The sequence below is a fragment of the Hyaena hyaena genome, unplaced genomic scaffold (assembly GCF_003009895.1).
Source record: "Hyaena hyaena isolate Hyena2069 unplaced genomic scaffold, ASM300989v1 scaffold_123, whole genome shotgun sequence".
NCBI classification, from domain to species: Eukaryota; Metazoa; Chordata; class Mammalia; order Carnivora; family Hyaenidae; genus Hyaena; species Hyaena hyaena.
Genome location: NW_024080756.1, coordinates 2,167,641 through 2,195,234, shown reverse-complemented (window position 1 = coordinate 2,195,234; position 27,594 = coordinate 2,167,641). Strand labels below are relative to the sequence as shown.

Genomic DNA, 27,594 nt, shown 5'->3' with positions numbered 1-27,594 from the left:
AGAAATCAGGGAATCGAACCCATTTACAATTGCACCAAAAACCATAAAGTATCTAGGAATAAATCTAACCAAAGAGGTGAAAAATCTATACATTGAAAACTGTAAGAAAGCTTATGACATTGAATAAGACACAAAAAAATGGAAAAATATTCCATGCTCCTGGATAGGAAGAATAAATAATGTTAAAATGTCAATATTACCCAAAGCAATCTACATATTCAATGCAATCCCTATCAAAATAACATCAGCATTCTACACAGAGCTAGAACAAACAATCCTAAAATTTGTGTGAAACCAGTAAAGACCCTGATTAGCTAAAGCAATCTTGAAAAAGAAAACCAAAGCAGTAGGCATCACAATCCCGGACTTCAAGCTGTATTACAAGCTGTAATCATTAAGGCAGTGTGGTACTGGGACAAAAACAGACACTCAGATTAATGGAACAGAATAGAGAACCCAGAAATGGACCCACAAACATATGGTCAACTAATCTTTGACAAAGAAGGAAAGAATATTCAATGGAATAAAGACAGTTTCTTCAACAAGTGGTGCTGGGAAAACGACAGAGACATGCAGAAAAATGAACTTGGACCACTTTCTTACACCATACACAAAAATAAACTGGGGGCGCTGGGTGGCTCAGTCTGTTAAGCGTCCAACTTCGGCTCTGGTCATGATCTCACAGTTCGTGGGTTCGAGCCCCACATTGGGCTTTGTGCTGAAAGCTCAGAGCAGGGAGCCTATTTCAGATTCTGTATCTCCCTCTCTCTCTGACTCTCCCCTACTCATGCTCTCTCTCTCTCAGAAATAAATAAAACATTAAAAAAAATTTTAAATAAATAAGAAAATAAACTCAAAATGGATGAAAGACCTAAATGTTAGTAAGACAGGGAGACATCAAAATCCTCAAGGAGAAAGCATGCAAAAACTTCTTTGACCTTTGCCATAGCAACTTCTTACTCAGCAGGTCTTCAGAGGCAAAGGAAACAAAAGCAAAAATGAACTATTGACACCTCATCAAAATAAAAAGCTTCTGCACAGCAAAGGAAACAATCAACAAAACTAAAAGGCAACCGATGGAATGGGAGAAGATATTTGCAAATGATATATCAGGTAAAGGGTTACTATCCAAAATCTATAAAGAACTTATCAAACTCAACACCCAAAAAACAAATATTCCAATGAAGAAATGGGCTAAAGACATGAACAGTCACTTCTCTGTAAAAGACATCCAGATGGCCAACCAACACATGAAAAATGTTCAACATCACTCATCATCAGGGAAATACAAATCAAAACCACAATGAGGAACCACCTCATACCCATCAGAATGGCTAACATTAAAAACTCAGGCAACAATAGATGTTGGCGAGGATGCAGAGAGAGAGGATCTCTTTTGCACTGCTGGTGGGAATGCAGACTAGTGCAGCCACTTGGAAAACAGGATGGAAATTCCTCAAAAAATTAAAAATAGAACTACCCTACAACCCAGCAATTGCACTACTAGGTATTTATCCAAGGGATACAGGTATGCTATTTCGAAGTGACACAGGCACCCCAAAGTTTATAGCAGCACTAACAACAATAGTGAAAACATGGAAAGAGCCCAATTGTCCATCAACAGATGAATGGATAAAGAAGATGTGGTATACATATATAATGGAGTATTATTCAGCAATAAAAAGAATGAAACCTCGTCATTTGCAACTACATGGATGGAACTAGAGAGTATTATGCTAAGTGAAATAAGTAAGTCAGAGAAAGACAAATACCATATGACTTCACTCATATGAGGACTTTAAGATACAAAACAGATGAACATAAGGGAAGGGAAGCGAAAATAATATAAAAACAGGGAGGGGGACAAAACCATAAAAGACTCTTAAATATGGAGAACAAACAGAGGTTTACTGGAGAGGTAGTGGGAGCAGGGATGGGCTAAATGAGCAAGGGGTATTAAGGAATCTACTCCTGAAGTCATTGTTGTACTATATGCTAACTAACTTGGATATAAATTTAAAAAATAAATTAAAATTTAAAAAATAATAATAATGTAATTCAAAATTTTAAAAAATGACTCAATCGTAACAGACAGTTAATGCTCTTTGTCAGCTGGGACTTATTTCAAACAAATCATCTACACATTACTTTTGCTTCTGCATGTTGTTTGGGATTCTCACAAAATGGACAGTGGGATCTATGAGGAAGCGTCCCCAAAATGAGGATTCCAGGAGATCCAACAGGATGTTGCAAAGGTTTCTGATGGCCAAGACTTAGATGTCTCAAAACATTATCTCTGCCTACTCAACAGTTCCAGCCAGTTGCAAAGGGCAGGCCGAATCAAGGGGAACAAAGATAAGGTTTGAATGCTAGGTTTGGGGGCCATCTTTGGAGACCACCTACCAAACGTATTACCTTTTGTAAACATCCAGTTTTCCAAAACAGCTACACTAATGTATAGATGCTCCAGGCCTTCCACATCCTCATTAATACTTGAAACTTTCAGTACTTTTAATTGTAACCATCTTGGTGAGTGTGTATAGGCATATAACTGAGATTTTAATTTGCATTTTCCTAATGAGTGTGTTGCTGAGCAGCTCCAAATCTAACCACTTGAATGATCTCTGATGTTGTTTTATTTATTATTTATTTGTAGAAATCTATATCTATTTGAAATACATATTCTATGTCAAATATATCTATCATTCATACCCTCTTATATGTGGTTTGTCTTTGCCATCTTGATAATGTTGTCCATTTATGAAAAAGTTACTAATCACAATAAAATCCAAAATATTTTTTCTTTTAAAAAAATAAGACAAAAAAATCCCAAAAGTATCTGCATATTTACATTTTAGACAACTGCTTTCAAATCTGTTACCAAAACTATTCCTTTAACTGCTGCAAAGTAAACATTTGTTATCCTCATTCTGAATATTTTGATTTAATCAGTTTAACTTATGTTTTGTTCCTTATATTAAAAATTCTAGCATTAATCCTCAATGGGGAAAAACTGAGAGCTTTCCCCGTGAAATCAGGAACACGACAGGGATGGCCATTCTCACCACTGCTGTTTAACATAGTGTTGGAAGTCCTAGCATCAGCCATCAGACAACAAAAGGAAACAAAAGGCATCAGATTTGGCAAAGAAAAAGTCAAACTTTCACTTTTCGCAGATGGCATGATATTCTACATAGAAAACCCGACAGACCCCACAAGGAGCCTACTAGAACTGATCCATGAATACAGCAAAGTTGCAGGATACAAAATCAACATACAGAAATCAGTTATATTTTTATACACCAGTAATGAAGCAACAGAAAGAGAAATCAAGAGACTAATCCCATTCACAATTGCAGAAGAAAACTACAAAATACCTAGGAATAAACCTAACCAAAGATATAGGAGATCTGTATGATGAAAACTAGAGAAAACTTATGGAGGAAATTAAAGAAGACAGAAAGAAGTGGAAAAACATTCCATGCTCATAGATTGGAAGAATATAGTTAAAATGGCATTACTACCCAAAGCAATCTACACATTCGATGCAATCCCAATCAAAATTGCAGCAGCATTCTTCTCAAAACTAGAACAAACTATCCTAAAATTTGTATGGAACTACAAAAGAACCCGAATAGTCAAAGTAATGAGGAAGAACAGGCCAAAACAGGATGCCAAACAGGAGGCATCACCATCCCAGACTTTAGCCTCTACTACAAACTTGTCATCATCAAGACATTGGCACAAAAACAGACACATAGACCAATGGAATATAATAGGGAACTCAGAATTGGACCCACAAATATATGGCCAACTAATCTTTGACAAAGCAGGAAAGAGTATCCAATGGAAAAAAGACAGCCTCTTTAACAGATGGTGCTGGGAGAACTGGATAGCAACATGCAGAAGAATGAAACTAGATCATTCTCTCACAGCATACACAAAAATAAACTCAAAATGAATAAAAGACCTGAATGTGAGACAGGAAACCATCAAAACCCTAGAGGAGAAAGTAGGAAAGAACCTTCTTGACCTCAACCCCCAGCAATTTCTTTCTTGTCATGTCCCCAAAGGCAAGGGAATCAAGAGCAAAGATGAACTATTGGGACCTCATCAAGATAAAAATCTTCTGCACGGCAAAGGGAACAATCAATAAAACTAATAGACAATGGACTGAATGGGAAAAGATAGTTGCAAATGACATTATCAGATAAAGGGCTAGTATCCAAAATCTATAAGGAACTCACCAAACTCCACACCTGAAAAACAAATAATCCAGTGAAGAAATGGGCAGAAGACATGAACAGACACTTCGCCAAATAAGACATCCAGATGGCCAACAGACACATGAAACGATGCTCAGTGTCCCACATCATCAGGGAAATACAAATCAAAACCACACTGAGATACCACCTCATGCCAGTCAGAGTGGCTAAAATGAACAAATCAGGAGACTGTAGATGCTGGCGAGGATATGGAGAAACGGGCGCTTTCCTACACTGTTGGTCAGAATGTAAACTGGTGCAGCCCCTCTGGAAAACAGTGTGGAGGTTCCTCAAAAGATTAACAATAGAACTCTCCTATGATCCAGCAATAGCACTGCTAGGAATTTACCTGAGGGATACAGGAGTGCTGATGCATAGGGACACATGTACCCCAATGTTCATAGCAGCACTCTCAACAATAGCGAAAACATAGAAACAGCCTAGGTGTCCATCAACAGACGAATGGATCAAGAAGATGTGGTTTATCTATACAATGGAATACTACATGGCAATGAGAAAGAATGAAATCTGGCCATGTGTAGCAACATGGATGGAACTTGAGTGTGTTATGCTGAGTTAAATAAGTCAGGCAGAGAAGGACAGATACCATATGTTTGCATATATAGGTGGATTAGGAGGAACTTAACAGAGGACCATGGGGGAGAAGAAGGGGAAAAATAGTTGGGGAGAGGGAGGGAGGCAAACCATGAGAGACTCTTGAATGCTGGGAACAAACTGAGGGCGGGGGGGGGGGGGAGGGGGAGGGGGGTGATGGGCATGGAGGAGGGCCCTTGTTGGGATGAGCACTGGGTGTTATATGGAAACCAACTTGACAATAAACTATTTAAGAAAAAAAATAAAAATAAAAATTTTAGCATTAGAAAGTAATCCAAGGTGATTTTCATCAAAGTTATAAATTGAAATAGCATGTCCTCCACCTTTCCGGGTTATTACCCACCTGCTACTCCAGCATAATTTCCATTAGGACAATTAGATAATAAGGGTGGTGCTTTAAAATAAAAAGGATTGTTTTCAATTTGTTTAAAATGCAGGAATACTACTTTTCCTGTTTCTCCCCACTCCCCTCATCATTCCATTATTATCTCCAAAAATGATAGAATCAGGGACAATGATTCCAGCTGGAATGCTGGGCATAATTACATCTTTTAAAAACTAGCATTATATCATTCTCAACATAGACCACTTTCTGATAAAAGTAGATCACTTCAGGTTTCTAAGAAGATCTTTAAAAACTAAAAGGCTGAACTATATGTTAGCACCCATAAATGTTCTTTAAATGAAAATCTTTTTTTAAATGCCTTCAGCTGAATTGCAAAAGAACCCTCCTAACCTAAAGTACACCAATTTGTTCAGTTTACTCCTGTAATTAAGCTTATTTAAGTACGTAAATAACTAGCAAGTGTGTATGGGGTGGGGGGAGGGATGAGCTTAAACCTCTAGAACAACTAGCAAAAGAAATGGCTCCATTTCTGATTATAACATAGTTTGAAGATGCAAATGACTTTTTAATGCCTCATGCATTCAAACAACAAGCATTTATAAGTGCCTACATGTGCCACTAGGAAACAAATGACAGGAGGAAATTTCTTCAGCAAATCTACATTGTCCATTCCCTCCTAACTGGCAGTCTGATTCTAACTGGCTTAGACAAAGCTATACTAGGTGTGATCTATTCCGGTCCACTACCAGTTCAGAGGGATGTCCAAGACACAAGCATAATTCTCAAACCAATCTGGAATTCATCAAAAAAAAAAATGTGAAAAATATCCCTCAGTCTGAAATTGAGGTGACCTTCTAGGCTTCTCCTGGATTATCAAAAACTGATGCTAAGGAGGAAATGAGAACACAAACACATCCACAGAGAGGCATAGGGATACAGAAATTCACAGAGACACAACACTCACACAGACACATGGATAGGCTGACAGCCAGAAGATTCAGAAAATGAAGTATTTACTAAAGGAGCATGTGGTCACCAGGTGGGCAATATGAGTGGAGCTAAACAAAAGGATAGGATGAGATGTAGCCTTGGCAGACCCAGAAGCAAGAGAAGGTCCTAATCTTATACGAGGATCTTCAAGCAGTTTGTCACAGCTGGTGCTTTAACAGCAGAGAACTGAGACAGATGAGGCTGGCAAAAGACATGGACCAGGCCGGGGAGCCTGGGTGGCTCAGTTGGTTAAGCAATGGACTTCGGCTCAGGTCACTGATCTCACGGTTCATGGGTTCAAGCCCCGTGTCAGGCTCTGTGCTGACAGTTAGATTGGAGCCTGGAGCCTGTTTCCCTCTCTCTCTGACACTTCCCTGCTCACGCTGTCTCTCTCTCTCTCTCTCTCTCTCTCTCTCTCTCTCTCAAAAATAAATAAAACATTTAAAAAAAAAAAAAGACACGGACCGGGCCCTCAAGCACCTTGTAGAACACACTAATATGTCTGTACTTTCACCCGAAGGCATCAAGAACCCTTAAGTAGGAGAACGCTATAATCAGATTATGTGTTAGAAATATTGTTCTTGAATGGATAAAAAAGATGTGGTATATATATATACACACATAATGGAATATTACTCAGCAATCAGAAAGAATGAAATCTTGCCATTTGCAACAATGTGGATGGAACTAGAGTGTATTATGCTAAGTGAAATTAGTGAAACAAACATCATATGATTTCACTCATATGTAGAATTTAAGAAACAAAAAGATGAACATAGGAGAAGGGAAGCAAATATAAAAACAGAGAGGGAGACAAACCATAAGACTCTTAAATACAGAGAACAAACTGAGGGTTGCTCGTGGGGTGTTTAGTGGGGGGATGGAATAACTGGACGATGGGCATTAAGGAGGACACTTGTTGGAATGAGCACTGGGTGTTATATGTAAGTGATGAATCACTAAATTATATTCCTGAAAATGTTATTACACTACATGTTAACTAATTGGATTTAAATTAAAAATAAAATAAAACTAAGAGGGAAAAAAAAAAGAAAACACTTGGCTCTTTATTTCCCCAGTACTTGAAATGGGCACATTACCTGAAAAAGACAAAACATTACCAAACATAAGGTAAGAGTAAGCCAATATATTTTTTTAATATTTTTATTTATTTCTAGGAGAGAGAGAGAGAGAGAGCGTGAGCAGGGGAGGGTCAGAGAGAGAGGGAGACACAGACTCTGAAATAGGCTCCAGGCTCTGAGCTGGCAGTCAGCACAGAGTCCGACGCGGGGCTCGAACCCATGAACCGCGAAATCATAACCTAAGCGAAAGTCAGACGCTTTACCGACTAAGCCACCCAGGCGCCCCAAGAGTAAGCCAATATTAAATGAACACATAACTACAGGGGTGCCTGGGTGGCTCAGCCAGTGAAGCATCTGACTTTGGCTCAGGTCATGATCTTGTGGTTTGTGGGTTGGAGTCCCCCATCAGGCTCTGGTAACAGCTCAGGGCCATAGCCTGCTTCAGATTCTGTGTCTCCCTCTCTGTTCCTCCCCCATTTGCACTCTGTCTCTCTCTCAGTCTCTCTCTCTCTCAGTCTCTCTCTGTCTCTCAAAAATAAACATTAAAAAAAATAAATTAAAAAAATGAACACCTAACTACATATATACAACTCAGAAACATCTGGCATTTGTGAAAAAGATCTAAGCCAAGACAATGCAGCTTACAGAACTCCAGTAAAAGAAAAAAATTTCCATTGCTAAAAAATCTAAAGTATTTTCAAGGCCTTTCTGAGCTATGTGCTAATAGTTCCCCTTCCTTAGTCTATTTGTAAGAAGCAAATAATGAACTAGTAGGGTCTAAAATTACATCATCAAGTTGTAATTTCCTAAAAATGATTTTTAAGTTGTATTTTTAAAAACTATTTTAAAATTATTTTTAAAAATTTGTTAATGTTTATTTTTTAATGTTTATTTATTTTGAGAACATGAGTGGGGGAGGGGCTGAGAGAGAGGGAGAAACAGAATCTGAAGCAGGCTCCAGGCTCTAAGCTGTCAGCATAGAGCCCGACACAGGGCTTGAACCCACGAACCATGAGACAGATCATGACCTGAGCTGAAGTCAGATGCTCAACCGACCAAGCCACCCAGGTGCCCCGAAAAATGATTTTAAGAAAACTGCTGAAATATCTAACAATTACACTTAAAAATATTTTTACTACAGAATATAATAAATAGGCTAAACTGGATAAAATATTGAATAGCTAGTTACCTACCACCCAGCTTTATCAAATCTTTATATTTTAACATATTTACTCCAAAACTTAAGTAATAAAACATTAGATACAGCTGAAGCCTCCCTTGGTATCCTATTTCCTCAGAGAAATTATCCCCATGCTATGCAACAGTCCATTTTAGAAATACATTAGGGGCGCCTGGGTGGCTTAGTCGGTAAAGCGTCCAACTTTCGCTTAGGTCATGATCTCACAGTTCGTGGGTTCGAGCCCCACGTCGGGCTCTGTGCTGACTGCCAGCTCAGAGCCTGGAGCCTATTTCAGAGTCTGTATCTCCCTCTCTCTCTGACCCTCCCCTGCTCATGCTGTCTCTCTCTCTCTCCTAGAAATAAATAAAAATATTTAAAAAAAAAATAGAAATACATTACATTTATCCAGTTTTGTGGCATCTGCTAGTTATCCCCACAAAACAGACTCTTCATCCATTTTTCTGCTGAGGTGTTTTTTCTTCTGTTTTTGATAATTCTTTTTGTAATCTAGATAACAATCCATAATCAATTATTTTATTTTCTTTAATGTTTTATTTATTCCTGAGAGAGAGAGAGAAAGAGAAAGAGACAATGTGAGCAGGAGAGGGTCAGAGAGAGAGGGAGACACAGAATCTGAAACAAGCTCCAGGCTCAGAGCTGGCTGCCAGCACAGAGCCCGACGCAGGACTCGAGCCCACAAACCATGAGATCATAACCTGAGCCAAAGTCAGATGCTTAACCGACTGAGCCACCCAGGCACCCCTATAATCAATTATTTTTAATACAAGTATTTTCTCCCAGTCTATGTTCTGCCTTTTCACTTTTTCTAGGATGCTTTTTCTTGGCTAAAAGTTTTAAATTTTAGTAAAGTCAGATGTATCTATCTTTATCATAATAATTTAGGCTTTCCTATCTTGTATAGGAAATTCTTGCTATTCCCAGGTTCATAAAGGTACTCCTCTATATTTTCTTAAAGAGGTTTAAGACATTAATTCTATGTAATTTATGTTTATGTTTAAACAAAATCTACCTAATTTTATTTTACTTTTTACATAATCAATTGTTCTCAGCCTCACATACATATTTATTGACTAGACCATCTTTTTCCCCATTGATTTTCACTGCCATGTCAATAGTACATCAAGTTTTCATGCAAGTTCTGAACTTTCTACTTTGTTCCATTTGTCTGTCTGATGGAACACTGAATGGTTCTGTTGACTAGAGGCAGGTATATATAAAGAGAAGTAATGGGAAATTAGACAGAAAAGCTACACTAAGTACACCTTTAGAATTGTGAATATAATGAATGGTCTCCCACCAGCCTTTAAATCTGCTCAGGCAGCACTAATTTAGAACAGGAATCAGCAAATTATGACCTGTGGGCCAAACTCAGCCCGACACCTGTTTCTATAAAGGTCTGTTGGAGTACATTTATTTATGTATTTCTGTGGCTGCTTTGACTACAGCAGGAGAAATGAATAACTGGGAGAGAGGTCATATGGCCCCCTAAGCCTAAAAGGTTTCCTATGTGGTCCTTTAAAGTGAATATTTGCCAACCCGTGATCTAGAGATTTGACTATCACCTCAGCATAGATCCCACAGTATTGACTCCTCTTTATGGCCTATGAAATTTTGCTTCCACAACCAAAGTAGTCAGCTTTGGTTGATAAAGACAGAAAACATTCCAATCCTCAACATTATGAAATAGGGCTATATCTCTTCCTTTAAATTCATTTCAAGGGACTTATTAAAGACATTTCATCTATGTTGATGGCATAATTTCACCTTAGGAATTATGACAAAACTTAAAATATAATGGAATGTACTGGTTAATTATTCTGTAGATGGAAACAGGCCTGTTACACTCTGTTTCTTGAATTTCAGATTTTAAATGAGTCTAAGATGTGTTAGTTCTCAAAAAACAACTTGGTCTGACTCCTGATCGTACTTCTCACAGACAATGCCAACATTGGGTTAGGACATGATTTTGCTTCAGCTTTTATAAAAATTTGATACAAGAAACATTCATTTAAAAATATTCCTGATCTTTAAAAAAGCCGTAGCTTTAGATGTTGCCCATTTAGTACTCAATGTTGCTTATGGTTTTCTAATAAAGGGATCAGGGAAACTTTCCCCAAATCATACTGCTCAATCTATTTTACCTATAGGAAATGCTGGTTCTAAGAAGAAGAATGGAGAGGATAAGTGTTCACTCCTTTAGGTGGAAGAGAGAAGGGAAGAACTGAGGATAAACAGTAAATAGCCTAGTCTTGGATCCAGACAAGTCGGGTTCCCACATCTCCCAGGAGGAAAGGCTACAGCCCAGCCCTCCAGGTACCCTGCTTATAGCCTCCAGGTCCTATAAGCCAGAACAAGAAAAGCATCAAGACCTGAGATTAGCTGGCGTTAAAGGCTGGGCAGGTCTTTTCTATGTGATCTATGCATTGTTCTTGACAGGCAGCCAAATAAAAGATGATAGGATGTAAGAGGAAGTTGGAAGTAACTTCTTATTAGGGAAATCCTGAAAATTATTTTTGTAGAGAGCAGGAGGAAAAGGAAAGGAATGCTGTGCCTTCCACTCCTATTCCCAGGTCTCTTAGGCTATGATGTCTCCTCCCAAGAGATGAAAAAACCTGGCTGCCTGTATACCCCTGATTAATGGAAACAGAGATGTTCACAGTAGCTCCACAACTCTATTTAATTCTCTCCCTCCCTGACTCTAGAAATGCTTGATTTGGCTGTGTAAAAGTAATTCTAATTATAGTGATTTACATGAACTACTTACCATTTATGCCTAATTACCTCACAGCACAATAACAATTATGCATACATTAAATGTGTCAGATTAACCTGGTGGTAGGTTTTATTTGATAACAAAGGTAAAGTGTTCATAAATGCTCATTCTTCATAGTTTGTTGCTTCTACACAATGGTCATCTGCTCATAACTTTTTCAAATTTTTAATAGAGAAAACATCATTATACAGGTACATCAAAGTAGCCTAATAGACTGCCACCAGTTTTTTTCTCATCAATAATTCAGATGCATTTTATTTTAATATTATAGCTTAGCTTTACAGCAAATTTCTTAAGAGTACTATGGGGGGGGGGGAAGTCCACTATAATGAATGTTTAAATATCTGCATTAACAACTGCCCAGGGGCACTTGGATGGCTCAGCTGGTGGAACACAGGACTTCTGATCTCAGGGTCATGAGTTCCAGCTCCATGATGGGCATAGAGCTTACATTAAAAACAAAAAACAGGGGCGCCTGGGTGGCTCAGTTGGTTGGGCGTCAGACTTCGGCTCAATTCATGATCTCACAGCTCATGGGTTCAAGCCCCACATTGGGCTCTTTGCTGACAGCTAGCTCAGAGCCTGGATCCTGCTTCAGATTCTATGTCTCCCTCTCTCTCTGATCCTCCCCTGCTCACGCTGTCTCTCTCTGTCTCTCAGAAATAAATAAAACGTTTTTAAAAATTAAATAAAAAACAAATACCTGTATTACTAAGTGAAATAAGTCAGAAAGAGAAAGAAAAATGTTGCATTTTTTCACTTATACACAGACTTCTAAAAAAGTGAAATTTGTAAAATGGTTACCAGGGGCTGGAGGGTGGGAGAAATGGCAAAATATTGGTCCAAGAGTACAAGCTGTCAGCTACAGGATAAGTTCTAGGGGTCTAATGCACAGCATGGAGACCAAAATCAATAAGACTATATTATATACCCAAAATTAGTTAAGACAGATCTTAAATGTTTTTATCACAAAAAAAATGGTAATCATGTGAGAGGATGGTGATATTAACTAACTTCATTGTGGTCATCTTTTGCAAAACACGAGTATCAAATCACCACATTGTACCCCTTGGACTTTCATAAGCTATATGTAAGTAATTTCTTAATATGCTTAGAAAAAAAATAAAATCATAAATCCTACTTTCCAAAATCAACAAGTTTAAAAATAAAGTTCTCCTTTCACTAAAAAAACCCAGGAGCCCAAATTTTCCTTCTCTGATACTTGGCATATCAGTGCTTATTTTTAGATAAAATAGGTGTCCAACTATGTGGTTAATTAATCTTCACCAAAGCAGGAACCCAATGGAAAAAAAGACAGTCTGTTTAACAAACAGTGTTAGGAAAACTGAACAGCAACATGCAAAAGAATGAAACTCGACCACTTTCTTACACCATACACAATAAATTCAAAATGTATTCAAGACCTAAATGTAAGACACGAAACCATTAAAACCCTAGAAGAGGACATACGCAGTAACCTCTTTGACATCAGCTGTAGCATCTTCTTACTAGATATGTCTCCTAAGACAGGGGAAACAAAAGCAAAAATAACTATTGGGACGTCATCAAGATAAAAAGCTTCTGCACAGCAAAAGAAACAATCAACAAAACTGAAAGGTAACCTACAGAATGAGAGAAGATAGTTGCTAATGACATATCCAATAAAGAGTTAGTACCCAAAATACATAAAGAACTTCTACAACTCAAAAACCCAAAAAACTGGGGCGCCTGGGTGGCTTAGTTGGTTAAGCGTCCGACTTTCGCTTAGGTCATGATCTCACGGTTCATGGGTTCGAGCCCCGCGTCGGGCTCTGTGCTGACTGCCAGCTCAGAGCCTGGAGCCTGTTTCAGAGTCTGTGACTCCCTCTCTCTCTGACCCTCCCCTACTCATGCTGTCTCTCTCCTAGAAATAAATAAAACATTAAAAAAAAATTTTTTTTTAAAATAAAAAAAAAAAACCAAAAAACAAATAATCCAGTTAAGAAATGGGCAGAAGACATAAATAGACATTTGTCCATAAAAGACATACAGATGGCTAACATACACATGAAAAGATCACTCATCATCAGGGAAATAGAAATCAAACCACAGTGATATACTACCTTACACCTGTCAGAACAGCTAAAATTAACACACAAGAAACAAGTGTTGTAAGATGCTGAGAAAGGGGAACCCTCTTACACTGTTGGTGGTAGTGAAAACTGGTGCAGTCACTCTGGAAAGTAGTATGAAGGTTCCTCAAAAAGTTAAAGATAGAACTACTCTATGACTCAGCAATTGCACTAGTAGGTATTTACCCAAAGGATACAAAAATACTGATTCAAAGGGATACTTGCAACTTGATGAGCCCAAATGTGCCTCAACTGATGAATGGATAAAGAAGATATATATATATATACACACACACACTAGAACATTACTCAGCCATAAAAAAAGAATGAAATCTTGATGGAGCTAGAGTGTATTATGCGAAATCAAATAAGTCAGTCAGAAAAAGACAAATACTGTCTTTAAAAACTGGCCCTCAGGCTGATGCTACTCCTCAGTGAAGGATCCAATGCCCCAGAGGGAACCATCAGGGATTTCCTCTCTTGCCCTTCGGAGGGATCCTTCCCTCCCTCTCCTTTCTCTCTTCGGATCTTCAGTGATCTAACCCTAGTACTCCTCGGACGACTGAAGGTCTCTGGCCAGGGCAGCTCCCTGGTGTGGTCTGGAAGGTCTGAGGGTGAAGGACCCCTTCCCTCTCCTCTATTCAATAAACTTCTAGCTCTTAAAAAAAAAAAAAAAAACTAAAGCTTTTATATATGTTTTATTCTAATTATATTAGATGTTTGGGTCTTTTTCAACGTTAAAGATTTGGCAAGCTTAAGAAACTACAGGACAAATACAACCACAATGAGATGTTGATCTGTCCACAAAAGACTTATTCATGGTAGCATTAGGATTTAACAAATACAAGCTTTCAGCAGACATGTTTAAAACTACCCAAGATGTCTAATCTCTTACTTCTATTAGATTACAACTACACCTTAAAACCAGGAATCCTATATACTAAATATTACATTTACTTACTGCTAAATAGCTGTCAATTTACTAGGCAGACCCATCACTGCCAATTCAGAAATCAAAAGAGAAAGTGTGGGAGAATACCCCAAAAAAGAGCCAAACAACAATTAAAAGAAAAAACAAAACCATGTTGAATTGGCAACCAGATACATTAATGATTTTAAAGGATACTTTTTACTAGATGTGAGTTCACCAGTCACAGTAAAATGAACCCTAAGGATGATACAGAATGAAGAAGAGGGGGAAAAAAAGGACTGTATTTCTAAAAGGGAGAGGGAGGACTAGAAAGAGAACAAAGTAGAACATTCATGAAAGCAATTTAACTCTCAGATAACCAAAAACCCAGTTAAGTAAAACATCCTATTTCCTGGCTATGACACAAAACGATGCCAATATTTTATTTAGAAGACCATCTGTATTACAAACTATAATTAGGTACACAGTACATAAAGCAGTCTACATTTTCCAAACTTTTTGGTTCTTTACTCACCTATAAATTTTTGGAAAATATTGGAAAAAGAAGGGGTGGCCATCTAAAGGGATAACTCATTATTACTTCCTATAACCGGTGTGCTGGACTGGCCACAGTGGCCACCACACTCACAGTCTACTTCTAGAGGGGGAACCACCATGCTCACAGGAGCCCTGGATGGTACCTTATGCAGAGATCTGATCTGTATAAGATCTGGCTAGTGGCCTCTGAAAAACCTGGTGTGAAAGCTCTGCCCAAACAGGGATAATGTGATTGGATGTCCTATCAGGTACTTAATCAGGAATTTAAACCACTGATACAGGAAGAGAATTAATAAGCTGAGAGAACAAACAGAAATGGAATGGACATGGGAAAAGGAACAACAAAGTAAGTGAATGACATGAATGGCAGAGCACTGGAGAAAGACTCGGCAAGTACCGGCTACCACTGCCAGTCAAGCCACCAGTGGCTTTCAGAGCCACTGATGCAAAGCCCGCTGAGGCCTGGCTGTACAGTGGAGATGCCCTTCATTGTTATTTGCATATGTAGTCTTACTCTAAATCTCTATTTCTCTCTGTAACCTAAATGAATCCCTTCCCCATTTAACCAAAAGATATTCACACAATGGCAGCCTTTTTCTTTCCATAAAAATAAAACTAAGTATACGCTAAAGATTTTTTTAAGTAAAATTACTTTGATTACAGGTTTTTAAAAATTTATTTGAGAGAGAGAGGTGTGTGTGTGTGTGTGTGTGTGTGTGTGTCCACAAGCAGGGGAGGGGCAGAGAGAAGGAGAGACAGAATCCAAAGCAAGCTCTCCACCATTAGCACAGAGCCTGATGCAGGGCTCAAACTCACAAACCATGAGATCATGACCTGAGCCGAGATCAAGAGTCAGATGCTTAACCAACTTCACCACCCAGACACCTCTAGAGTTTTTAAATAAAGTACTACTAACGTATGTAATACAGAACCTTTTCGCTAAAGGCCTTATAAAAACAGAATAATTGTGTTGGTGGGGGAAAGATGGTTTGGCCAGTTAATTAAAAGAAAACTAGTTTCTCTGAACCATATTCTAATTCTTGTTACTATTAATATCTCTCATAATTTGAAGATGACACTGCTGATGACAATGGCTTCTATAATGGGATAAGGAGGGGTACCTGGGTGCCTCAGTTGTTTAAGCGTCGAAGACTTCAGCTCAAGTCATGATCTCGCAGTTCATGAGATCTAGCCTGCATCAGGCTCCAGGATGATGGCTCAGACTGCTTGGGATTCTCTCTCTGTCTCCTTTCTCTCTCTCTCTCTCTCTCTCTCTCTCTCTCTCCCCTCTCCCTCTCCCTCTCTCCCTCCCTCCCTCCCTCCCTCCCTCCCTGTCTCCCTGTCTTTCTCTCTCTTTCCCTCTCTCTCTCTCTCTGCCCCTCCCCTGCTCATGCTCTGTCTCTATCTCTCTCTCAAAAATAAACATTATAATGGGATAAGGAATGGGAGTTTTCCTGTTGGCTCAGAATTTCTGCAAAAGTTCAAAGCTAAGGATAAGGAGAAGCAAGTTTCCCCTACATTCTAAAGAGAGTATTAGTCATATCCGTGCAGGAATTACTTTAAAAATAAAAACAAAAGGCAAAAATCTCCCTAAAAACAAAGTGGAACCAAAGAAAGTAATCAAGGTGGAAAGCTATTAGCTAAGTAAGGAATGCTGTGGCATCCATCTCCCCCAGACTAACCTCATGCTAAGAGAGGTGGTCCCTAAGAGAAATATCCAAAAAGACTAGGATTGAGCGTATGACAAAATGGACATCCCCCTCCCCAGTCGGATGCTTGTTGAGGTGAGGAAATCCACAGGCAGTTACCAAAGCAGGCTATGGAAGTGTTTGTGGAAGTACCTGACACGTGTTCCCAGGAGGCTGACTGAAGCTGGAGTATGGATTAGAGAAAGGAGATGTGACCTAAGTGGACACCATAAAGGGTGTCCTGGCTAGAGCTGTCCTGAAAGGACAAGAAAGTTAAGTGAAGGGGCGCCTGGGTGGCTTAGTCGGTTGAGCGTCCGACTTTCACTTAGGTCATGATCTCGCGGTTCGTGGGTTCGAGCCCCGCGTCGGGCTCTGTGCTGACTGCCAGCTCAGAGCAGTTTGCTTTGGTTTCTCTGTCTCCCTTTCTTTCTCTCTGCCCCTCTCCTGCTCACTCTCTGTCTCTCTCTCTCCTAAAAATAAAAAAAATAAAAAAAAAAAAACATTAAAAAAAAAAAAAGAAAGTTAAGTGAAAAGGCAAGGGGAGCCAGCAGAAAGCAGTGGTGCAAGGTGTTCAACTAGAGTCCTAAGAGGTCCAAAAATGGAGCAGTGGGGAAGTTCTCCCAGGGTCCAAAAGAACTCACCATTGTGCCCCTCAACAAAGAGCTAGCATGTCAGTGTCTACCACACCAAAGGCTCTTAACAGGTCACTTAAGACTCCGCTGTTTCGCTCTAATCTTCCATCCTTCTCATCCTGACCCTGGAGAAGCCAGGCAAGCAGAGAAAGGAGGAGGGGGAGAAGGAGAGAAAGGGAAAGAACAAATCACTCCACCTTCTGCACTGCTGATCCTGGGACAGGCCTGAGCTAAAGACAGGGCAAGTTTTTGAATTCCACAGCTGTCATTTGGACTAGACTACGTCGGTCATTACCTAAATATGAAGCCATCTGAATCCCCCACAAAGGTAAAAGAAAGCTATGGAGCATCAAGAGATCGGGAATAGAGATCCAATAGAGCTTGTTTAAAGGAACTGGTGAAAAAAAATAAAAATAAAATAAAAAAAAATAAAGGAACTGGTGAGACATCTTGAAGCGGTTTCATGATTGTACCAACTGCACTTAATCCATTTTATAAAATGCCTTCACTTTTAACCGGTCTTTAATATCATACAAACCTTACCTTTGAAAACAGGCCTCCTGTCTCTATACTATATCCTTTAAGGTCCTCATGTAATTTCTGCAAACACTGTATGACTCTTCTTTGATGTTCATCATCCTTTAGCTCATGAGCTTTGATCAGAAAGTCATAGTGGTCCAGTGGTCCATGGCAAACAGCCAAAGCTTTTGAATAAACCTCTGTAGCCGCAGTTGGAGACATAATCTCAGTTGCTTGAACTGTATAGGCTATAAACAAAAATATATAGACTTTCTTAGAGGAAGGTATTTAATAGTACTCCACATGTTTCTTAATGGTCCCATTAAAACCTTTCAGTTACAAGCATGTATATGTGAGCAGTTATTGTAAATCTCTTTTTGATGAAAATAAAACACATTATGTTCAATAAATATAATCATCTCCTTTTAATAAAAAGGAGTAGGGGCACCTGAGATGCTCAGTCAGTTAAGTGTCCAACTCTTCATTTTGGCTCAGGTCATGATATCATGGTTTGCAAGATCAGGCCCCTGCAGTGTCAGTGCAGAGTGCGCTTGGGATTCTTTCTCTCCCTCTCTCTCTGCCCCTTCCCAGATCACACTCCTTCTCTCAAAATAAACAAACATTAAAAAAATAAAATAGGGACGCCTGGGTGGCTCAGTCAGTTAAGCGTCCAACTTTGGCTCAGGTTGTGACCTCACGGTACGTGGGTTCAAGCCCTACATCTAGCTCTGGGCTGACAGCTTGGAGCCTGGAGCCTGCTTCGGATTCTGTGTCTCCCTCTGTCTCTGCCCTGCCCCCACTCGCACTCTTGCCTCTCCCTCTCTCAAAAACTAACATTAGAGGGGCACCTGGGTGGCTTAGTCGGTTAAGCATCCGACTTTCACTTAGGTCATGATCTCGCGGTTCGTGGGTTCGAGCCCCGCGTCGGGCTCTGTGCTGACTGCCAGCTCAGAGCCTGGAGCCTGTTTCAGTCTGTGACTCCCTCTCTCTCTGACCCTCCCCTGTTCACGCTGTCTCTCTCTCTCCTAGAAATAAATAAAACAAACAAACAAAAAAACTATAAAAAAAAATTAACATTAGAAAAATTTTTTAATAAAATAAAAAGGAATAAACTCCAAACCCCATAAAGTATCACTGTAACCTCTCTTCTAGAAAACTTAACCTGCCACAGAGTCCCTGCTTTGTCTCTACGCCATTAAATAAGTCACTTGGGTTCATCAGATCCTTCCCCACAGCAGGGCTGGCCCCTCTGAATTAGGCCTAATTGTGGCTCTTAAGTACCAGAGACACAGAGACTAGTCACAAAGGGTTTTCTACTGGCCCTTTATTCTTTATTCTCCAAAAACACACAGCATTCAGATATTGCCACATTGATGTCAGCCCTCTGCTTATAAGTTTCCTTCCCTTTTCCACAACTTTTAAGTTGGACATAAAGAGCTGAAACACAATAGAGTGTCTATTTCAAAGCAGTGAGCTTTTCTGATCCTTTTTTTAGCTTCTCCTGGAAGAGAAATGATTGGCTGTGGCAAGATCAATCATAACTATTCCTTATCTGGGGCAGGTTCAATGAGCAGAAATTCCCTATTTTTATTTTATTTATTCTTTTATTGAAGTATAGTTGAGATACAATGTTACATTAGCTTCAAGTAGACAACAATTCTGTACCCTGTGCAATGCTCACCACAATAAGTGTAGTCACCATACAAAGTTATAATATTATTGACTAGATATCTCTCTCCCTATTTTGTAAAAGCAACAATAAACAGCAGCAAACTGGCACATTTTTAGATAAGGCTGGTTCCCATCTTTGAGTCCAACAAAACTTTTGCAAAGATACACTGCAAGTATTATTCTTGTTTCACTGAATACCATGTTTCCTTTGTTTCAATAACATGAAAATTACTTACCTTGGGGAAAAAACTTAATAGTCAAGGTTATTTCCATCTTTTTCCCAAGAGAGAAAAAAATTCTAAATAAACCATGAATGTTGGGGACAGTGCAGGGCTGTCTTCTTCCTTTCTGAATAAAAGTTTTAGCTGTGTAGAAGGCTGCCCAGCTTAATAACCCATTTCTGGCCCCTCAAGCAGCCAGGCACGGCCGTATGACCAGTTCTAAACAATGGGATATCACCTGAAACATGCAGCTCTGGTACATGCCCTTACAGAGAAAGGGCAAGCCCTTCCTCCTCGCCCACTCCTTCTTCTAACTGCAATGTAAGTATAGCGACTGCAGCTGAAAAAGCCAACCTGGCAAGGAGAGGCCCACAGAATGCTGAGCAAAGCAGAGCAAAGTTCTCCAACAACGCTGAGCTGCCAAACCAGCTCTGGACCACCTATTGGATTTTTATGGAAAAGAATAATAAACTTCTGTCTCGCTCTTCAACCAGGTCCTCAGCCAATCATCCATCAATACTACTCATTTTATATAGGAAATACTCTAGGCCATTCCCTCCCACTCTTCCTCATACCACCACCCTAGCTGGGGCTCTCATGGTCTCTGGCTTGGCCTCCCTGCCTCTGATCACCTCCACTGCCCCCAAATTTACCACCATCTCTAAATTATCTTCCATCAACTACGGAAATGATCTTGCTAAAATCCCAATGTGATTTTATCAATATTTTTCTTGAAATTCATCTCACTGTTTAAAGGATGGTTTTCAAACATAATTTTAACAGCAGCACCTTTGTTTAAATATATAAAATCTTCCATGGAATCCTAAATTTATTAAAAAGAAAAGTGGGAGGGGGGCACAAAATCCCACCCTCTTCATATCTCCCTAATTTCCACAACTGTACCACCCCCATTCCCAAAGCAGCCCCTGAAACCACTTGTCCAGCTTATAGAATCACATTAAGTACAGAAAAGAGTTGGCACAGCAGGCCTGAGATTACTGTCCTTGGAAAGGTCTGCATGCACGGTGGGCCATTGGCTGGGAACTTGGATTCCAAGAGGGTTCCCAACATTTCCAGAAATGGAAAGAGTGACTCACTGTGCCTGAACTGTTTATACCATGTACAAGCAACACGGTTTATGCTGAACACCTAGTTTCCCTCTACACGTCTAGAATCTTGGTACATGCTAAGCAGAAAGTAGCTATGTGACCGCCCTCACCTCACCCTAGGCACTGAGTCTCTAAGGAGCTTCCCTAACAGACATTTCACATCTGTTGGCACAGTTTATTACTGGAGAAACTAAGCATGTCTTATGTGACTCCACTGGGAGAAGACTTTTGGAAGCTTGCACCTAATTTCTTCCAGATTTTGTCCCATGTGCCTTTCCCCTTTGTTTGTATCCTTTTGCTGTCATGAGTACAACTACATGCTGAGTCTTGTGAATTCTCCTAGCAAGTCATCAAACCTAGAAGCAGTCTTGGGAATCCCCAAACAGAGAATCCCCATTCTAGAGTTCAAGAAATCCAGGGGGCACCTGGGTGGCTCAGTCGGTTAAGCGTCTGACTTCAGCTCAGGCCATGACCTCATGGTTTGTGGGTTCGAGCCCTATATCAGGCTCTGTGCTGACAGCTCAGAGCCTGGAACCTGCTTCAGATTCTGTGACTCCTTCTCTCTGACTCTCCCACTGTACTCTGACTCTCTCTCTCTCTCTTTCAAAAATAAACATTAAAAACAAACAAACAAAAAGAAATCCAGAATAGGCCCCCAGTCTGCATTTCCAGACTACTCTCCCTCTACTCTCCAAAAGGCATCCACTGGTACAAAAAAAGATTATCTATCACATGTAATGGGTAGCAGGGTAATAGAGAATATCAAGGTTGTTTTTTTAATTTTAAGTGGGGGTGGAGGGGCAAAAAAAATGCAGCAGTAATATATCAGATCAACTGGCACTAGCAAGTAAAAGAAATTTGGGTACTGAGAAACTGGTTATGAAACTATTCCAGGCGAGAAATAATAAAGGCCTAAATTGGGATGGGCAATGGTAGAAATGTCAGGAAGCTGGTTAGAATGGAAAATGCAAAGGCAGCTTCAATAATGGGAGTTGCCTTTCAGTCAGGTGGATTACTTACCACATCTCAAATAGTCTTTCATTTCATAGTCATGCCTTTGTTCATACAGATTCCCTGGCTGGACATCCTCCTCTTCCTACCTCGGCCAGCCTAATCTCTCCCTCGCAAAACCTCACTATCCTTCAAAGTCCCTCAGCTCCCTACCATCAAAACCTCCAAACTCACCTAGATTTACCTCATCCTTTTCTCTCTCCTTAGCCTAAGAGTTGTTTCTCATTCCATCAAGGATATTAATGCCTTCTTGTCCTCTAATCAGAGGCTTTCAAATTTTTGAAACCTCTTTAATAATCATGAACCAATATTCACTCATGTATAAATAACTGAAAAGCAATTTTCATGAAATAAGATATTTAGTAAGAGTATAAAATGATTTAAAAAGAAAACTATGCATGATATACTCTGGTATTTTTAATAATATTTTACTATATATAAATATGTGACCTATATATGTGCTATGTGCTAAGAACTACTAGATTTAGTTGTATTAGTTTCATACCAATTCAATCCTTTCCTATCTTCAAATTATATAATAACAACAAAACCAGTCATAACAACAAAACCCTCCTTTCCTTCACAAGCCAAACCACTTGAGTTACCTTTACTTTTTCTGGCCAGTCCTTCACATCCTGCTCAGTTCTCAACCCACTGTGGTCAAGCTTCTACTGAGACAGATGTTGCCAAGTTCACCCAAGGCCTACTGTTGCCAAATCCAGGAGCTACTCTTCAGTCTTCATATTCCTTTTCACAATCATAAAATATCTTTTTTAAAGATAGTCATTAGATAGATCAGGGCTGTGGGCAAAGTATGTTGTTTCTCTTGGTCTGTAGAGAGGCTTAGAATTCTTTACTTCTATTTTTTTTTACTAGCCTAACATCTTTATTTAGTAATATATACTTCACCTGCATTTTTCAAAAAAGAGAACCAAGGCACACTGATGTGTTAGCAGGCATAAAAAGAGAAATAGCAGTTATCCACTTCCACATGTAAGGAGCCTGAAAGGTGCCACGCTATCCTAACAATGAAAAAGCTGAACAGACTAAAAACCAGTATCTCTTCCTAGATCCATAGGACAAGGGTGAATGCAGGCCAAACCACTGCCCCTAAGATTAAAGAGAAAGACAGGTAAATATAGGGAGTAATCGCTCACCAGAGCAGAGACTCATAAGTAGAAACCACCCCAGGAACCAGTGCCAGGGTAGGAAAGCCTGACAAATTGCTGGAAGCTCAATGTGGACAACTCAGAGTTTAAAAAAAACAAAACAACAACAAAAAAAAACACAACTCCAGCCTAGAGGGGCTCCCACACTTTTCTGAATTTTACCTCCAGGAGCTCAACCAAGTGCCCTCCCAGTGCTCATCCCCCCCGCCATCTATCAGTCCTCAGTTTTTGTCAGCATTCAAGAGTCTCTCATGGTTTGCCTCTCTCCCTTTCCCCCACCATTTTCCCCCTTCTTCTCCCCCATGGTCCTCTGTTAAGTTCCTCCTAATCCTCCTATACGTGCAAACATATGGTATTTGTCCTTCTCTGCCTGACTTATTTCACTCAGCATAACACCCTCAAGGTCCATCCATGTTGCTACACGTGGCCAGATTTCATTCTTTCTCGTTGCCATGTAGTATTCCATGGTATAGATAAACCACATCTTCTTGATCCATTCGTCCGTTGATGGACACTTAGGCTCTTTCCATGTTTTAGCTATTGTTGAGAGTGCTGCTATGAACATTGGGGTACATGTGCTCCTATGCATCAGCATTTCTGTATCCTTTGGGTAAATTCCTAGCAGTGCTATTGCTGGGTCATAGGGGAGTTCTATTGTTAGTTTCCTGAGGAACCTCCACACTGTTTTCCAGAGGGGCTGCACCAGTTTACATTCCCATCAACAGTGTAGGAGGGTGCCCATTTCTCCACATCCTCACCAGCATCTAGAGTTCTCTGATTTGCTCATTTTAGCCACTCTGACTGGCGTGAGGTGGTATCTCAGTGTGGTTTTGATTTGTATTTCCCTGATGAGGAGGGATGTTGAGCATCGTTTCATGTGTCTGTTGGCCATCTGGATGTCCTCTTTGGAGAAGCATCTGTTCATGTCTTCTGCCCATTTCTTCACTGGGTTGTTTGTTTTTCGGGTGTGGAGTTTGGTGAGTTCCTTATAGATTTTGGATATTAACCCTTTATGTGATATGTCATTTGCAACTATCTTTTCCCATTCCGTTGGTTGCCTATTAGTTTTGTGGGTTGTTTCCTTTGCTGTGCAGAAAAGAAACAAAAAATTTGGCAACAATTTTAACTGAGAAGTTTCCCAAATAAGTGACAAACACCAAGCCATGGATCCAAGAAGCTCAGAGAACATTAAGCAGGATAAATACCAAGAAAACTACACCTAGGCATATCACTTAATAACTACAGAAAATCGAAGGTAAAGAAAAAATCATGAAAGAAGCCAGAAGAAAAATACACCTTAACCTATAGAGGAACAAAGATAAAAATTACATCTAACTTCAGAAAGAATGCAAGCTAGAAGACAGTAGAGTGAAATACTTAAAGTATTGAGAGGAAAACCTACCAATCTAGAATCCTGAACCCTGCAAAATTACCTTTCAAGAATAAAGGAGACATAAAGACTTTCTCAGACAAATAAAAATTACAAGATATACTAAAAGATGCCAGTAGATCAGCCTTGGAAGAAATGCTAAATTCTTTTTTTTTTTTTTTTTAGTATATTCATTTATTTGGAGAAGAGAGAGAAGGTGTAAGTTGGGGACTGTCAGGGACAGAGGGTAAGAGAAGTCTCCCTTTCTGTTCTTATATTGCTCATATGTTCTTCCATGCTGTCTACTTTATATATTAGAGCCCTCAGCATGTTAACTATAGTTGCTTTAAAGTCCTGGTCTGATCAGTCCAACATCCTTGCCATGTTTGGTTCTGATGCTTCATCTCTCCAAATTGTTGGTCTTTCAGTATATATTATAATTTTTCACCCAGGCACCCTGAAATGTTAAACTTTCTAAAAAAAATTTTTAATGTTTATTTTTGAGACAGAGAGAAACAGAGTGTGAGTGGGGAAGGAACAGAGAGAGATGGAGACACAGAATCCAAAACAGGCTCCAGGCTCTGAGCTGTCAACACAGAGCCAAGGTGGGGCTTGAACTCACAAACTGTGAGACCATGACCTGAGGTGAAGTCAGACGCCTGACCAACTGAGCCACCCAGGCGCCCTATGAAATGTTAAACTCTTTAGAGAGAATGAAAATAACGTAAGTCAGAAACTAGATCCATAGGGGCACCTGGGTAGCTCAGTTGGCTGAGTGTCTGACTCTTGATTTAGGCTCAAGTCATGATCTCACAGTTCATGGGCTTGAGCCCTGTGTCCTGCTCTGTGCTGACAATGCAGAGCCTGCTTGGGATTCTCTCTCTCTCCCCTCTCTCTCTCTGTCCCTACTCTACCTGCTCGCTCGCTCTCTCTCTCTCTCAAAATAAATAAATAAGCTTAACAATTTTTTTAAAAACGAAATTCAGATCCATAAAGAATGTCTAAGAAGGAATAAGTTAAGGTAAAATAAAAACTTTTACTTTATTCTTTTTTTCTTAATGTTTATTTATTTTTGAGAGAGACAGAGTGCAAGCAGGGAGGGGCAAAGAGAGAGGGAGACAGAATCTAAAGGAGGCTCCAGACTCTGAGCTATCAGCACAGAGCCCAATGCAGGGCTCAAAGCCATGAACCACAAGATCAAGACCTGAGCTGAAGTCAGATGCTGAACTGACTGAGCCACCCACATGCCCCTACTTTCTTTAGTCTTTTTTTTTTAATTATTTTAATTTTTTTTGAGAGAGAGACAGAGCATCAGAGACAGAAGGGCAGAGAGAGAGAGGGAAACACAAAATCTGAAGCAGGCTCCAGGCTCTGAAATGTCAGCACAGAGCCTGATATGGGGCACGAACCCACAAAATGTGAGATCATGACCTGAGCCGTAGTTGGACACTCCACCAACTGAGCCACCCAGGTGCCCCTACTTTCTTTATTATTCATTGATTTAACACATAACAATTTGTTCAAAATAACAGCAATAATGTATTCAATCATTTATGCTTAGCCATAGGTCATATATATGCTTATGTATGCTTATATATATATATATATATATATATATATATGTGAAATAAATGACAATAGTACAAGAGACAGGAGAGAGGAGTTGGGATTATTTTGTTATTATAATACAGTCCTTGCACTACCCTTGAAGTGGTGTAGTGTTATTTGTAAGTGGACCTGGATCAGCTATGAATGCATATTGCAAAAATAAAAAAAGAAATATAACTGACATGCTAAGAAAGAGAAAATGGAATCATAAAATACTCAAAACCACAGAACACAGAAAAAAAGAAGACAACAAAAACAAGAAGAACAATGGCAACAACTAGAAAATAATAATATGTAGATATTAATCCAACTATATCAATAATCATCTTGAATATCAATGGTATAAATGTATCAATTAAAAGACAGAGATGGTCAGAGTGGATCAAATACACAAGACCCAAGCATATGTTATCTACAAAAAACCCACTGTAAATATAAAAACATATGGATTAATAGTAAATGAATGGCGAAAAATATACATGTTAACACTAAAGAAAGTAGGTGTGGCTATATTAATTTACACACAGGAGGTTTCAAAGCATGAAAAGTTATGAGAGATAATGATAAAGGAGTCAATTCTCCAAGAAGAATCAATCCTTAATGCATATGTACCTAACAGCAAAATATCAAACTAAACTACAGGATGCTAGAATTGACAGAAATATAAGGAGAAATTGATGAATCCACTACCACAGTAGGAGACTCCAACATCCCACTAGAAGAAATGGGCAGATCCAGCAGGCAGAAAACTCAGTAAGGACATACTGAACTCAACATTAACAATTAACTAGCTATATCTGACATTTACAGGATACTTCATCTAGCAAGGGAATACACATTCTTCCCGAGCTCACATGGAACATTCACCAAGACAGACTACAATCTAGGCCATTAGACACATCTTAAGAAAGTTAAAAGACCAGAAATCATCTGCTCTAGACAACAATAGAATTGAACCAGAAATCAGTAGCAAAAAATAACGGGAAAATTCTAAAACATACAGAGATTAAACAATACACTTCTAACTAACATATGGGTTAAGGAAGAAATCTCAAGAAAAATGTCCAAGACCATATACCCTTCACAAAAATTGACTCAAAATGGATCACAGACTTAAATGTAAAATACAAAAATACTAAATTCCTAGAAGGTAACACAGGAGAATTATAAAAGACATAGAAGAAACCTACATAATCTTGAGTATGGTGATAACTTCTTAGCTACAATACTAAAGGCACAATCCATGAAAGAAATAATTGATATGCTGGACTTCATTCAAAATTTAAAACTTCTGTGAAAGCCAATGTCATGGTGCCATTGGAAGACAAGAGACAGAACAGGAGAAAATATTTGCAAAAGATTCATCTGATAAAGGGCTGTTATACAAAATATACAAAGAACTCTTATAACAAGAAAATAATCTAATTTAAAAGTGGGCCAAAAACATCTCACCAAAGAAAATACACAGATGGCAAAGAAGCATATGAAAAAGTCTCCATATTATATGTCATCAGGGAAATGAAAATCAAAATAATAATGAGATACCACTATTCACCTATTAGAATGGCCAAAATTCAGAGTACTAACAAATGCTGGCCAGGATATGGAGCAAGAGGAACTCTCATTCATTCTTGGTGGGAATATAAAAGTGGTACAACTACTTTGGAAGACAGTGTGGCAGTTTCTTGCAAAACTAAACATACTGTCATCATACAATCCAGCAATCATGTTCCCTGGTTTTTACCT

The 27,594-nt window shown here is 39.2% G+C and overlaps 1 protein-coding gene across 2 annotated transcripts in view; it reads right to left on the bottom strand.

Annotated features, from left to right (window-relative positions):
• AFG1L (AFG1 like ATPase) overlaps window positions 1-27,594 on the bottom strand; it is a 193,709-nt gene that overhangs the window by 143,080 nt on the left and 23,035 nt on the right. For both annotated transcript variants that reach the window (XM_039237448.1, XM_039237449.1), the window contains exon 2: window positions 17,715-17,938. In XM_039237448.1, the coding sequence (XP_039093379.1) occupies window positions 17,715-17,938 (224 nt within the window). The remainder of the gene's footprint in view (window positions 1-17,714; window positions 17,939-27,594) is intronic.